Here is a 14,257-nt window from a genome sequence, read left to right on the forward strand (position 1 = left end):
GCATGTAATGGACCCTGGTTGAAATTGTAACTATGATAGAGCACAGTGTCTCTTAACCTTTCCAGGTTCGCAACCCCTTATTCAAAGTCAAAATTTTTCATGCCTTGCCTTACATTTAGTATAAATTAAAAGTAAAACAAAAGTATCAGTGCTAACAATGATAAGCCTACATAAAGTATTTGTGTGTGTGTTTCAAGAAGTCAGCAAATAATATCTGACCTTGAAGGGTAAGAGTGGGCAGGGAGTTGGGGAGGGACTTTTTCTTTGCTTTAGATTGTAATAAATTTGTCAACACCTCCTGACCACCTGGATTGCCTTTTGTAACCTCCCTTGGGGTCAACAACCCACCAGTTGAGAAACACTCATCTAGCGAGCCACCTCTTATAAGCCAAATTCTGCTTTCAGTTACATCAAAGTAAAACTTGATTTCAGTGGTGTTACTCCACATTTACATTGGTGTAAACTGAGCAGAATGTGCCCCTCCAAAGTCATAATTTGAGTGGCCTGGATGTGAGACCTGCAATGCTTGTGATACCTCTAGTGAACCAGGTAACAGTCTTACAGGAGACGTACTGCTGGTTATATTATTATTGATGATCCGCGACCAGACAGCTAAAAGCTCCGTCTCTAGCAAGGGCGGTTGAGAAGGAACTGAGGATGGTTAGCTTGCGCGCGCTGGCTAACCTCGTGGCACAGCACGAGGAGAGACAGCACATGTGCGGGGCCAATGGAGATTGCTACCGAAGTTCTCTGATCAGCAGCCCAGGGATGCAGACACACCTACAGTGGAGCACCCATAGGGACACTACTGAAAGAAGAAAACATCCTAGGGAAACTGTCACATAGGAATGTCTCACCAGAAAGAAAATGTCTCATCTCATCAGCTAATCAGATTCCCAAAACAAGATAATTGTGCTTTACAAATAATAAACACTGATTTGCTAGTCAGGAGGAAATGGTTTATAATAATAAGGCTACCTTAGGGCACTATAAAATATCCACAATTTAGACTTAAAAACAGTAAACTGAATAAATGTGCCAACATTATGAATTGGCACAGCCATGGAGGTTAGGTAACACAGAGGATTTTGACTACTGGGGTCTCTTTTAGGACTTGTCTGTGCAGGGAAGCTTATTGGAAGAACTACTGAGATTGTAAGTAGGACAGGGACTATCTTTTTGTCTTGTGTTTGTACAGCACCTTGCATAATGGGGACCAGATCCATGACTAGCTCCTTATGGTAATCCAAATAATAATAAGCCAGTATAAGCCTTTGTGGACACCATTGGGATCTAGGGTCCCTTTTTTCAGTTCAACTTACATTTGTTTGGAAGTAGCTCAAATTAAACTTAAAAAAAAAAGCAGTCTGAATCCTGAAAAAGTGTCCACGTGGGGATTTCACCACATAGATCTGCCAGTAAATTTCCCTGTGTAGACAAGCCCTTGGTACAAGGCCAAAGTGAAGTTGAGGGACTAGGCAGCATACTCCTTGATGGATATGTCTTTTGGGTGATTGGAAATGTCTGGGCAGGAATGAATAGGAGGATCTGTGTGTAAAAACTTGTAGAACACCTGCCCATATTATACATGTACCATTTGCCACTGACTGCAGGCCTTGTATAGACTAGGAAAAAACGTCAAGGTAGTTTAACTCAATTGAAAACTGCACTGTAGACAGTTTAAGATCTTGTCCATGTTGAGTTATCACCTATGTCTTGCCTATGTCATAACTTAACCTGCTAAAATCCCATGAACCTACGCAACCCTCTTTGCTGTCCACCACCTCCGACAGAAGCATGAAACCTGCCCAGCTCTGCACTATTGCCATGAGCGTTGCAAGCACAGGATACATGATCATCCAGTATTTGCAGAGCCGCAAAAAGAACCAAATCAGTAGGGAACATGACAGTTTCATGTAGAACAGATTGCAGAGGGACATAAAAAACAATTGAAGGCTGTTGGGGGCATTCACGGAGCAACTGCAGCTGGTGGAATACCACTTCTGGGCCCCAGAAATGAACACTGACTAGTGGGATGCAGATTGGGACTACAAGCAGTGGCTACAGATCTTTTGGACGTGAAAGGCCACATTCCTTGTCTGTGGATCGAGTTCAACCAAGCCAGCACAGGGACACCAGAATGCTGCACTGAAAGTAGAGAAACAAGTGGCCATTGCACTGTGGAAACTTGCAACGCTGGATTGCTACCAGACTGTGGGAAATCATTTTGGAATTGGCAAATCCACAGTAGGAGCCATTGTCATTCAAGCATGTAGGGCTAATAATTGTCTCTTGCTATGCAAGGCAGTGATACTCAGCAATGTGCAGAACATAGTGGATGGATTACCAGCAATGGGGTTCCCTAACTGTGGTGGAGTAATAGATGGTAATGCATATCTGTATTTTGGCACCAGAGTACTTCAACAGGAAGGGCTACTCTACAGTTATGAAAGCGTTGGTGGATTACTGGGAATGCTTCACCAACATCAATGGTGGCTGGTCAGGAAAGGTACATGATGCATACATCTTTAAGAACACAGAACTGTTCAGAAAGCTGAAAGCAGGGACTTTCCCAACCCCCACTTACCATTGGCAATAATGCCAACAATGATCTAACGGAACCCAGCCTGCCCTTTGCTACCCTGGTCACCTTGACAGCACCAGGAATGAGTCAACTTCTGGCTTGGCAGGTGCAGAATGACAGCTGAATGTGATTTTGGTAGATTGAAAGTTGTTTACTCACACGACTGGACGCTATGAGAAAAATATGCCAACTGTTATAACTGCCTCCCACGTTCTGCATAATCTGTGAGGCAAAAGTTATCACGGTGGCAGAAGTAGAGTGGCTGTCTGCTGAGCGTGAGTAGCACAACACAAGAGCCATTAGAAGAGTTCAATGCATTTATGCTGCTGAGGGAGGCCTTGAGAAAGCACTTTATCAGTGAGCTACAGTAATGTGCTGTGGTGAACTGTGCTGTACCTGGCCATGCAGTTTTGGGACCTGTTTGGAATTGTGTGATGCTTGGTGTACATCTGTGAATATACTACTATCAATACACCTATTGATTTTGTGGTGTTTGCTTTACATTATTACTACACTGCATTTGTCACTACTCCTATGATTTGTGTCACACTGTACAGTAACAAGTAAGTGAATGCTTTCAGTACTGCTAGGCATTCTACAGCACATAGTGGGAATTAATAAAGATGAATTATTTCCCCTAAATTATAGTTTTATTTAACAAGACAAGTGGGGGGAAAGAAATCAGTTAAATTTAAGAGCAAATACGTTAATACATTCATGGAACAGAACTTATGTTAACAAGGGGGAAAACATATATATCTATTTTGGCAACACATACAGCAACCGTGACTCTCAAGGAAAGGGTATGTGAAGCAGTGATTGTCCTTACTGTCCCCTGGTGTGGAGTGGTAGGAGTGGGGATGTGGCCCCAATGCCACATGGAATGTTATGGGAAGAGAGTGTAGGGAAGTGCTAAAACTAAGTTCTCCAGGAACTACAAAGAGAGGTGATGGCATGATTTGTTGACCTACAGGTTCAACAGAGTCTGCAGCGTCTGTAATAGCTGCCAGAGAAGCCCCATTATGTCCTCATGCGTCTCCCTCTCCTTTTCGTGCTGGGACTCTGTCCTGTCATTCACACTCTAGGCCCTCTGCTCAAGGTACAATGCAGCACTGGCTTGCAGGATCTTGCTGAACACATCATCCCAAGTCCTCTTCTTTCTCTGGCTCAGGTGTTGCGTGGGTATGGAGGGGGAACCCCTTAAACCCACAATGGTGGCAAGCTACAGACAAAACACAGAGATAAAATCATCAGTATGGTCACAACAGGAAGTGAAAGTTAAGGGTCAGAATTCCCTTCCCTTGCTCCCCTTTAGTTTTAAACAAGACATGCTTATTGACACTTGTGGTTTGGCATGCTTGTGCATGGCACCACTCACAGCACCATCCATGGTAAATATGGCCTGCCACAGGCAAGGGAAATGAGGAGGGAATTGCTCAATTGCACGAAACTATGAGTATATGGCAACAGTACTGAATATTGGCACCACTGTCCACAGCTGGTGGTGATTTTAGCTGGTATCTCACTCCTAAGGCAGACAGCGCACAAGCTGCTACTGCCATCCCAGAGCCACCCTTGCCCATATGCTGCTAGCCTGTTTACTGCAAAGGTGCCTGTCAAAGTTATTGCCAAATTGCATGCAAAAGCGTCTTATTGCAGAGGAAGAAATAGAGCTGCCATCCCTAGAAGCCTTCGGGAGAGAATTGCAGAGTACCTTCATGAAAGTTTTATCAAGATCTCTCAGGAGGATTCAAGGACCATCCCTGTGTACTTAAAAAAAACTACTCTGCATAGTCCCCACATAACTACAGGGGAATGAAAAGCAGATAACTCTCTTCAAGATAGTTAGTGTGATGCTGTGACTAGGTAATGGGATCCTTAGATGCATAAACGGGAATATCAAGCAAGAGTAGAGAAGTTATATTACCCCTGTATTTGACACTGAGGAGACCACTTCTAGAATACCATGTTGAGTTTTGGTGTACCGCTACCTCTTCTTGTACACATAAATTAATGAAAAGAGGATAGCTATGTCCTGCTAAGTTGTGAGTGCCATCAGTACGTCACTGTAATGGGGGACACATGTATATGCTTGAGCCAAGGTTTCTTCCCCTGCATCAGGCTCATCCTTTCTCAACTGCCAGGACTGACTGGACTGCAGTGAAGTCTCAAACAGGTTGTGGATTGCAACACACCTGGACCCCCAGAGGCATGTTTCCTCATCTTCCTCACCCTTGCTCTTCACAGCAGGGCTCTGTCTCTCGAATGCCACAGAGGTATTCATGGAGATCTGTAGGGTGGCAGTGGGCATGTATGGCATGCAGCTCTTCTTAAAAGCGGCAGGTCTGCAGCTTAGCACTGGATCGACTGTTGGCCACCCTGGCCTTTTGGTATGCCTGCTGTAGTTCCTTTGCTTTCATGCGGCACCGCTATTGATACCCCTTCTACGAGCAGATTATACAGGGAATGCAGGAAATGTCCACATTTCTATGGCTGGTCCACAGCTGTGCCTTCACAGCCTCTTCTCCCCACAGTCCCAGGAGATCCAATATCTCTTGTTTACTCCAGACCAGAGTGTCTGGTGCAGATAGCCAGCATGGTCAGCTGGGCATTTGCATACAACAATAGTGAGCACAAATAGCAGTTCTCTAAGCTGGGCAACAAAGAAAAGGAATTTCAAAAAATCAGGTTTATAAGGGTGCAATGTAGTCTTCTAGTCTCCTTGATCCCATAGCGGTCAGCGTTGGGCATTGTGGGAAAGCTGCTTGAGAACTGTTAGGGTCAATGTAGGCAACAGTGTCTACACACGGACTGTGTTGACCTCAGTACATCAACCATGGCTCAACACCACTGGGGAAAGTGGTGTTACAGCATCGCCGTAACAAGGCACTTACATTGGTGGGAGACAAATCTATGAGCATGCCTACACTACAAAATTAAGTCAACTTAAGTCGTCATACTGCCATCACAGTAACTAAGTTGATTGTACATGTCCACACTACGCTCCTTGCATCGGCAGAGTGTGTCCATATTAGCAGCTTATATCAACACATAGAGCAGCGCACTGTGGATAGCTATCCCATTCTGGATGTCTTGGGAAGGGGTTGCAAAATGCAAAGCACAGGGGAAAAGGGAGAGGATATCGTTCTGAGATTATAGCAAGAGGTACATTTGCAGAGGATAGCATGCAACTCCTTGTAAAAGTAGCATATCTGCAGCTCTGCACTAGAATAACTGCTTTGGGCAGCAGAGTTGAAAATGGTGACCAGCACAGTCATAATAGGCATTGTGGGACAGCTCCTGGAGGCCAGTTAAATTAACATAAGCAATGCAGTGTCTGCAATGCCACTATGTTGACCTAGCTACATCAGTGGGAGAAATATTGTACTGTAGTGTAGACAATGACATTATTATGTCGATGTAAGATGACTTACGTAGACATAACTCTTTAGGGTGTACCAGGTCTAAGTGTAGACCAGGGATAGAAAACCTATCGCACGTGTGCCGAAGGCGGCACACAAGCTGATTTTCAGTGGCACTCACACTGCCCGGGGTCCTGGCCACCGGTCGGGGGGCTCTGCATTTTAATTTAATTTTAAGTGAAGCTTCTTAAACATTTTAAAAACCTTATTTACTTTACATACAATAGTTTAGTTATATATTATAGACTTATAGAAAGAGACCTTCTAAAAATGTTAAAATGTATTACTGGCACGTGAAACCTTAAATTAGAGTGAATAAATGAAGACTCGGCACACCACTTCTGAAAGGTTGCCGACCCCTGGTGTAGACACACACACAACTAGGTTGATGCAAGGCTGCTTATGTCAACTGTACTTTGTAGTGTAAACCAGGCCTTAGTGACAACAAAACAGACTAAGCTAATATCAAAAGAAAAATGGATCTAGAGTAGGAAGAGGAGAACAGAAAGAAATAAAAGAATATACACGTTTTAGTACCTAAACTCTGAGGGCCAAATTCACCCCCTGGTATAACATGCTGTTCTGATAAGTACGAACTATAAAAGTTAACATTTTGTAGAAAGGGCAGATTTAATGTTACTGAATATGGTCTCTAGGCTTTTAACTATGGCTCTCTCTACAGGGAAGAAAACCACAACATAAAAACCAGATGACCACTCTTTTTTGTTGAAACTGGATCCTTTTATCCTTGTGCAAGAGATGAAAGGGGAAACCTACCAGCCTCTTCAATCACAGATGCTGTCTTAAACTGGGATAGTTTATATGAGGATGATTAACAAAAAAAAAAAAAAAAGTGCGAGACTGCAAATTCATCATTGAAATATGCATTGTAAAAAGCGCCCTACATTCCTAAAGGAAGGGTTTGTAAAAACTGTCTCACTTACCACGGAAGGAGGCTCGCTCCAAATGCGAAGGAACTAGGCAGGTCAAAACTTTCTAGCTATACAAGTTCTAGGCTCCGATTCCACGAGGAAGAAGTTCAGCTGTCACAGGAGAAGAGCTGAGAAAGTGCAGTAAGAAGGAAACACTTCATAAAGCAAAGCCTGAAAGCAGCATGTACAAACATCACCCATATTACCTTTAAGACTAGCTGATGAGGGGGACTCACTGTATGGAGCCAGACCTATACAATTCAAAAAGCCAGAATTACTAATACAGAGCTCCTGGGCGTTATAACCCCAATCAATTACCTTGGGGAGAGGGAGAGGCGGGAAGAAGGGGCGGGTATCAGACATCTCCACCACCCAACAATAGCCGTTAACCCTTCCTCCTGCCCAAAGCAGGAACTGCACCCTCCTTCTGATCTGTAAACTAACCCGTGCCACAGAACAAAGCTAAGCGCGTCCCGCTTTCAGCTTCATTTAACAATGAAGATAGTGAGAGGGGAGTTGTGATGGTTTGAGGAGGCTTAGAAGTGAAAGTTAAAACATGGTTTTGCTATTTACCACACGTTGTTAGCTGGATCAGCAAAACATAACCCACCTCTGGCCCTGCTGCTGCTGCCAGCTCCCACACACATGCTCTGGGGAGGAGAGCAGGCTGGCTCTCGGAGCTGCTGTTTAAGGCAGTGTTTACAGTCACTCTGGCTCTGGGGGTGGGGATGTCTGCTGCGCGCATTTCAATGAGCGGGTTCCAGTTCTCTGAAGTTTACCCGAGTCGAACTGCCCAAGCTTGACAAACAGCCTTGCAGCTCCTCGCTCTCGAGCGAGCCATTGAGCCTGCTCTTCCTGTATCCCCAATCCTCCCCTCCAGCTATATCCCGACTCACACCAACCCTCAGCCAGTCCCTTCGCCACTCTTCAAATCTCCCCTCTCTCAAGGGAGGGCCAAACACACCCGCCATTGAAATCCGTCCCCATTGATCCCATGCGCAGTGCGAAACGCTGGGGGAGAAGGGAGCCGGGAAAGCAGCCGCAGCCAGTCACTGGGAAAAGCCCTTTTTCTTTAACACTGGGAGGGAGGGAAAGCGAAGGCGAATCAGAGAGAAATATCCCGGCGCGGGGGAAGGGAACAAGGATCTTAGATTTTCCAGTTTACAAAAGCCAAGCCTGTTACCCGCGCCGCTCACTCTCAACAACGCCTGGGTGGGAAAGAAATCCCCGACCCTTCTAGGGGACGCTTCAACACAGGTGCTAACTGCTGAGTAAATTCGCTCAATAGAGGCCTACAACTCCCAGTGTGCGCTATGCTACCTTGCACCGAGCTACCGCCTTAGAGACGGAGCAAGGCATGCTGGGAGCAGTAGTCCCCAGGAGCCACTCCGGGCTCCACGCATCCCCGACTGCAGCTCCCTCATGCCAGCCTGTGTTACCCATACGATTGTGATGTGTTGTTCACAACCCCGCTGGCTTTTAACGGCCTATGCTGTAAATAAGAAGTTTCCTAAAAAACCCGCCCGCCCTAGTTCCTTTCCTCAAGCCACAGAGGTCTCTACTTTCAGACTGCCAATCCTGTCCACCACCCGCACCTTTTTCTGGCGCCTCTTGTTTTTCTCACTTCATATCCCTCCCCCTCCCTTTGTATTTTTAAACCACGCTACTCCGCCCCGCTCTGTCCAATCGCAGCTCGGGTATTCCATTACAGCCAATGGCGGAAATCCCCGCGGTTTTTTAAACTGCTGCTAGCCTCCAATCAGCGCCGGAGCTCTTAGTCCCGCCCCCGTCCTCTCCCTAACCGGTTCCAACGAGTACTGGAGCCAACGAACCCCTGAGACTCGACCTAACTTATGCGCTGCTCATGGGATGACGTAAAGAGAGCTAGGAACCAATCCATTGTACTCGCAAGCCTAAGGGCGTGACCGTGTGCGGTTCGAAAGGGTGTGATAGCCAATCGGATGACGCGGTAGGCGGGACCGTAGGTGCTGTGGGTCAAGTTGCTGTGTCGGGTAGGACTGTGGAAAACAAGAGGCTGTAAGTGCGTCGGAGAGAAACCATTTGGCTGTGGCAGACGGAGCAGATCCCAGCACCAGAGGCCAACACCCCGCAGCCGCCGCGTCTCACCGCACCAGGCAAGGCCCCAACAACTGCAGCCTGCCCTGAGGAGTGTCCGCGCCGCTCCGTGCTGGTGACGGTGCCAGTGGGAGTCGGGACGGGACCAGCCGTGGGGTGGGGCGCGGCGGCTCCCGGGCGCAGTGGGTGTTCGGCCCCGCGGCGGGGGCGGTTGTTTTAGTGGGGGCTTCTTGGCTCTGCAGGTCGGCTGGGCAGGACCGCGCCCGCGGAGTGGGGCGCGAGGCGGGGAGGGGGCCCGGTGCCATCGGGAGAACGCGGGCGCGGTGGCATTTCGGGAGGGGGGTTGGTGGCTTCGCCGGGGCCGCTGGTGGGGTGGAGGCGCTTGTTGGTCCCGGGGAGGCCGCCCCGCCCCGTGGAAGTTTACTCGGAGTCGGAGGCCGCTTGGCTCCTCGGGAGAGGGAGGGGCCGGGCCCGGGGGATGGTTAGGCGGGAAGCCGCCGCTAGGGGATAGGCGGGAGTGGCCTCCGCCGCAGCCCCGCCCGGCAAGCGCTGCCGTCCCTTTCCTCACTCCGCGTCTCCTCCCCAAGGGCCCAGTGACCGCTCCCGCCATGGGCAAAGGCGACCCCAACAAGCCGCGGGGCAAGATGTCCTCGTACGCGTACTTCGTGCAGACCTGCCGCGAGGAGCACAAGAAGAAGCACCCGGACTCCTCGGTCAACTTCGCCGAGTTTTCCCGGAAGTGCTCGGAGAGATGGAAGGTGAGAGAAGGCCCGGGCCCGCCCACCGGCCAGGCCGCACCTCGGGGCGGGCGGGGCTTCCCTGCTAGCTCAGTGGAGAACGGTGCGGGGTCTCGTGTCTGGGAATCGTGACTCCCCTCCCCCATCGCCTCGTCAGCCTGTTTCATGGGTTTATGGGAAAGAAAAGGATCCTCGGGTGCAGCTGCTGTTAGCTGTTAATGAGTCACCAGGCCTTTTAGCTGATCTAACGCCTCTTTTTGCAATGTGTCTGCAGACAATGTCTGCAAAAGAAAAATCAAAGTTTGAAGATCTGGCGAAAGGAGATAAAGCTCGTTATGACAGAGAGATGAAAAATTATATTCCTCCTAAAGGCGAGAAGAAGGGAAAGAAAAAGGATCCCAATGCTCCTAAAAGGCCACCGTAAGTGTCTTCATCCTGGAATGAAAAGTATATTTTCAGTTTTGGTCAGTGTGACACCTTTTATTTTTCTTTTTCTTTCTCCTTGATCAGATCTGCATTCTTTCTCTTTTGTTCTGAACATCGTCCAAAGATCAAAAGTGACCATCCTGGCTTGTCTATTGGGGATACTGCAAAAAAACTAGGTGAAATGTGGTCTGAGCAGTCAGCCAAAGATAAACAACCATTTGAACAGAAGGCAGCAAAACTAAAGGAGAAATATGAAAAGGTACAATGAAAACATCCAAGAATGTATATGCGGTCCAAAGTTTGAGCAGTTATAAATGAAATAATGGTTGCATGCTCTGTGCTTTACACAAGGGAAAAAAACATTGCTGCCTCACACTCCTGAATAGACTACACAATGTGACAGAAAACTGAAGAACATTCAATTTCTATAGAGATGGGTTAGACAAGGCCTTACTGTGTAGGGAAACACAAATGTAAAAATATTCAGACCAGATATTGCAGTGATTCTCAGTCTGCTCCATGCCAAAATTGCATCTTAAAATAGGACAGAAAAAGCAGGAAGGCTATAAGCCCCTGAAATCTGATCCGGGGATTCCTTAGGGGTGGGTCATAAGTGCCAGGTTGTGACCCTTTCTCTTAAAGCATCTAATTTGTATGTTGTACAGCTCAGTATAATGCAAACAATTGTTAAATTAATGTTAGTCTTGGGATTTACAGGGATGTAATTCATTACTTGAAACTTAATGGCATCACTCTTTCAGGATGTTGCAGCATACCGTGCCAAGGGCAAGAGTGATGCAGGAAAGAAAGGTCCTGGTAGGCCCACAGGATCTAAGAAGAAGGCAGAACCTGAGGAGGATGAAGATGAGGAGGATGAAGAGGAGGAGGAAGATGAAGAGGAGGATGATGAAGATGAAGAGTAAATGGATATCCTGCTGTAAAGATTTGTGCTCGAAGTCCAATATTTTGCTAAGAATGTGAACTCAAGTGCAGCTCATTGTTAGCTTCAGTATAAAAAAAAAAACTGTACAGAATTGTGTATAGGTAATGTGATTCTTTGTAGGGAGACCTATATTTTTTAATGTAAGTAGTAGCTGAGGGCCGCTACAGTTAGGTTCTTAAAAACAAAAAACGGATGTTGTGGAATGTTTCTGCATATTTAATGGTTTCTTTAAAATTCAGTGACTGATAGTCTGATGTTTTTAGCAGAGTAAAACATAGGAAGTAGCAAAATAGCTGATCTTATATTTTGTAGAATATTGCATTGTATTACTTTTTTAACAATTTTGTAATAAAATGATGTACATTACTGTGTTCTGCTGTTACTGCCTTGGAGCATCTTCTAAAATACTCTTTATGATCATAAAGCAATAAATGGATACACTTAGGTATTCATAATTTAACACTTTAAACTTTCTTTACTTGTAAGCTCTTTTTGGGGTAGGACTGCCTAGTCTAAATACATTACAATAATGGGGCCCTGATTCTAAATAGTGCTTGTGGATACTTCTGAAATGCTAGTAAGTGTCATGACTGGAATTCAGATTTTTCTCATGTGAGTTGATTACATCTTACATCATTACTTGCTTGAAACTGGCTTCCCTGTTCTGTTTCTATTTATAAGTTAACTTTGCCAAAGTAAAATCCCTGAATGGAGGTTGGTAAATATTTTGTTTCCAAAGGCTGTCTTTTTTTAAAGATGAGATAAAAACCTTTTTGTGGTGAAGACATAGCTTTAAAGTTAACATACTTCCTTGTTAATGAGGATTAATGATTTTTTTTAAATCACTTTGAAATAGTCCCTCCTTAACCAATACCATTAAATTACATTAACAGTGAATTCTGCTAGCATAGGAGAGGTGGTGTGTTGGTGATGCAGACTCCAGCTATACTGCTACCTTTTAAAGGAAGGTGGGGTCCTAAAGCTTTGTCTAAAGATGATCTGTAGCTGCCAATAGGTACAATGATAACAGCTTTGCCTTACATTTTTTTTTCTGTGCACAAATCTTAAACCCTCTTCTATCACTATGCTTTCACTTATATAGTTTGACTATACTAGTGCTTAACTGATGATCTGATCCTTTCCCCTTAACAAAAGGGGACTTTACAAAGTAATTTTGATGGTACTGGGAGCTATTAATATATTGACTCAAACAAATGGGACTCTGCTCTAAATCAGGTCTGTGATCCTCCTGTCTGTCTGCATAGGCTCAGAAACCCTATTAAAGCACATACCTTATTACCTGTTTTCAGGGTTCTAGTTCTCAAGTTCAGTATTGAAGAGGGCTTGTGGGTGACCCCGTGCACTAGGTCAGCAGTTCTCAAACTTTGTTGCCTTGTGGCCCTCTTCTGACAACAAAAGTTACTACACAACCCCAGGAGGGGGACTGAAGACTGAGCCACAGGCAGGGGGCATGTAACCTTAGCCCTGGGTGGTAGGGCTTGGGCTCCAGACTTGCTGGGGCCCAGAGCAAACACCACCCTTGGTGACCCCATTAAAATGGGATCATGACCCACTTTGGGGTTCCAAGCCACAGTCTGAGAACCTCACTGAAATTTGGTGCAGACACCCCTTTATTGGACAGTGGGGCAGATAGGCTAAATTTCAGTAAGTGGCAGTGTGACCAGGCACTTGTGGTTCCAATGCCACTGAAAGGTAGCCTGGCTGGGCCAAATCTCAGTAAATGGTATTGCAACCTGTTGCATGGGATTACCCACTAGTGTTCAGTGCTGAAATTGAGGAATATGGCCCTGAAAACATCATTGTTTAAAACACGGATTCCAATAAATGGGATTCTGTATTGGTCCCAGTTCCATCAAGGTTACATTGGAAAATCTCATTTTGTTGGGGGGGGGGGGAGGAGAGGGTAGGTAGTAGCCACTTTTTTTTTTTTAAAATGAAGGAGGATGAGAGTCAAGGTTGAGAGCCCATGGTCTAAAGCAGGGGTGGGAAAACTATGGCCCGTGGACCGCTTCTGGCCAATCAGATGCTTTTATCTTGCCCTCGAGTTCCTGCTGGGGAGTGGAATCAGGTGCTTGCCCTGCTCCAGCTGTCCAGTGCTCCCCAGTCCCCCTGACTCTCAATTCTCTTGATGAGCACCATCTTTTGGCATGCAGAGCCACATTGCACAGGTGTGACTTCACTGTGCTGTTTCTGGGATTGGAACTCCACCCCTATGCAGCAGAGCACCCAATCCCTGCCCAGTCTCCTACGGACCTACCCTTGAGAGCCTCGAAACCACCCAGGGGTCGCACCAGTCCCAGCTAGGGTGCCTCTGCCCATGACAGTGCCTGGTATGGCCCCCTTTGAGTCACTGCTGGCAGTGCCCCTAGGAGTTCCCAGTACTGCCCCTGTAGAGCCCCACCCCTGTGCCACATCCCATGCATCCCCATAGAGTCCCCCCTCCCCCATGGGGCATTCATGCCCACCCTACAATTTTTGTACCCAGATGTGGCCCCTCAGGCCAAAAAGTTTACCCACCCCTTGGTCTAAAATCTTTAATTCCCCAGGCAACAACCCACTTAAGCCCTAATCAACATGCTATGAAGTGACTAGGCACCTATATTTGCTGTACAGTTACTATGGTCACTTTTGCACTATGGACACTTTTACAGTGCACTCCCATTTAGAAGAATCATTGCTGTAAGAATCAAGGGCATATGGTGATCAAAACAGAAAAATCATTCTTATAGTCTAAATATACTCTGCTTACAAGAATCAAATCATCTAGGAGGATGTTAGTCTTATAAAAGACATTTACTGTAACTACAGTCTGAAATTAGTAGACTTTTTTTTGGGGGGGGGAAGAGGGTAAAATCACCCTTTCCCCCTAAATTGGGGCAAATTCTTTTTACTCTGTGCGCCTCCCCCCCACCCCATTTGACAGCTTGTAAAGTGCTAAGTTTGTACAAGCACCTCAACCTTGGTGACATTACTGTCCAAAAATGGAAATGATGGGTAATATGTTATATGTGGAATAATCTCAGCCCAGTGAGGGAATTAGTTGTCATAACAGTAACCATTTTACATGGAGGCATACCGTTAGCTACTGGAAAAGATGTGTAGGTAACACCACAACT

General features: G+C 46.2%; 1 protein-coding gene and 1 long non-coding RNA gene across 5 annotated transcripts; one reads left to right on the forward strand and one right to left on the reverse strand.

Moving 5' to 3' along the window:
* Positions 1-2,640: 2,640 nt before the first annotated feature.
* On the reverse strand, positions 2,641-8,115 carry LOC128838237 (uncharacterized). 4 transcript variants are annotated; one of them, XR_008445133.1, is made up of 3 exons: positions 7,903-8,115; positions 6,951-7,066; positions 2,641-3,806 (listed from the first exon to the last, which is right to left on the reverse strand). It is a non-coding gene; the product is annotated as an uncharacterized LOC128838237 (long non-coding RNA). The 4 variants fall into 4 exon arrangements; XR_008445131.1 differs by lacking the exon at positions 7,903-8,115 and adding an exon at positions 7,549-7,894; XR_008445134.1 differs by lacking the exon at positions 7,903-8,115 and adding an exon at positions 7,383-7,503.
* Positions 8,116-8,951: 836 nt separating this feature from the next.
* HMGB2 (high mobility group box 2) lies at positions 8,952-11,486 on the forward strand. The gene is made up of 5 exons (XM_054030265.1): positions 8,952-9,073; positions 9,602-9,772; positions 10,026-10,171; positions 10,262-10,436; positions 10,939-11,486. The coding sequence occupies exons 2-5, from the start codon at positions 9,623-9,625 to the stop codon at positions 11,098-11,100; spliced, it is 633 nt and encodes a 210-aa protein (XP_053886240.1). The 5' UTR covers positions 8,952-9,073; positions 9,602-9,622; the 3' UTR covers positions 11,101-11,486.
* The last annotated feature ends 2,771 nt before the right edge of the window (positions 11,487-14,257 follow it).

This window comes from Malaclemys terrapin, chromosome 5 (assembly GCF_027887155.1).
Source record: "Malaclemys terrapin pileata isolate rMalTer1 chromosome 5, rMalTer1.hap1, whole genome shotgun sequence".
Taxonomy (NCBI): Eukaryota; Metazoa; Chordata; order Testudines; family Emydidae; genus Malaclemys; species Malaclemys terrapin.

Excerpts from the sequence above, each read along its gene's own strand:
- HMGB2 (XM_054030265.1), top strand. The coding sequence starts at position 9,623 with ATGGGCAAAGGCGACCCCAACAAGCCGCGGGGCAAGATGTCCTCGTAC. Across the intron at positions 9,773-10,025 it reads AGTGCTCGGAGAGATGGAAG|ACAATGTCTGCAAAAGAAAA; the intron begins GTGAGAGAAGGC and ends ATGTGTCTGCAG. Across the intron at positions 10,437-10,938 it reads TAAAGGAGAAATATGAAAAG|GATGTTGCAGCATACCGTGC; the intron begins GTACAATGAAAA and ends TCACTCTTTCAG.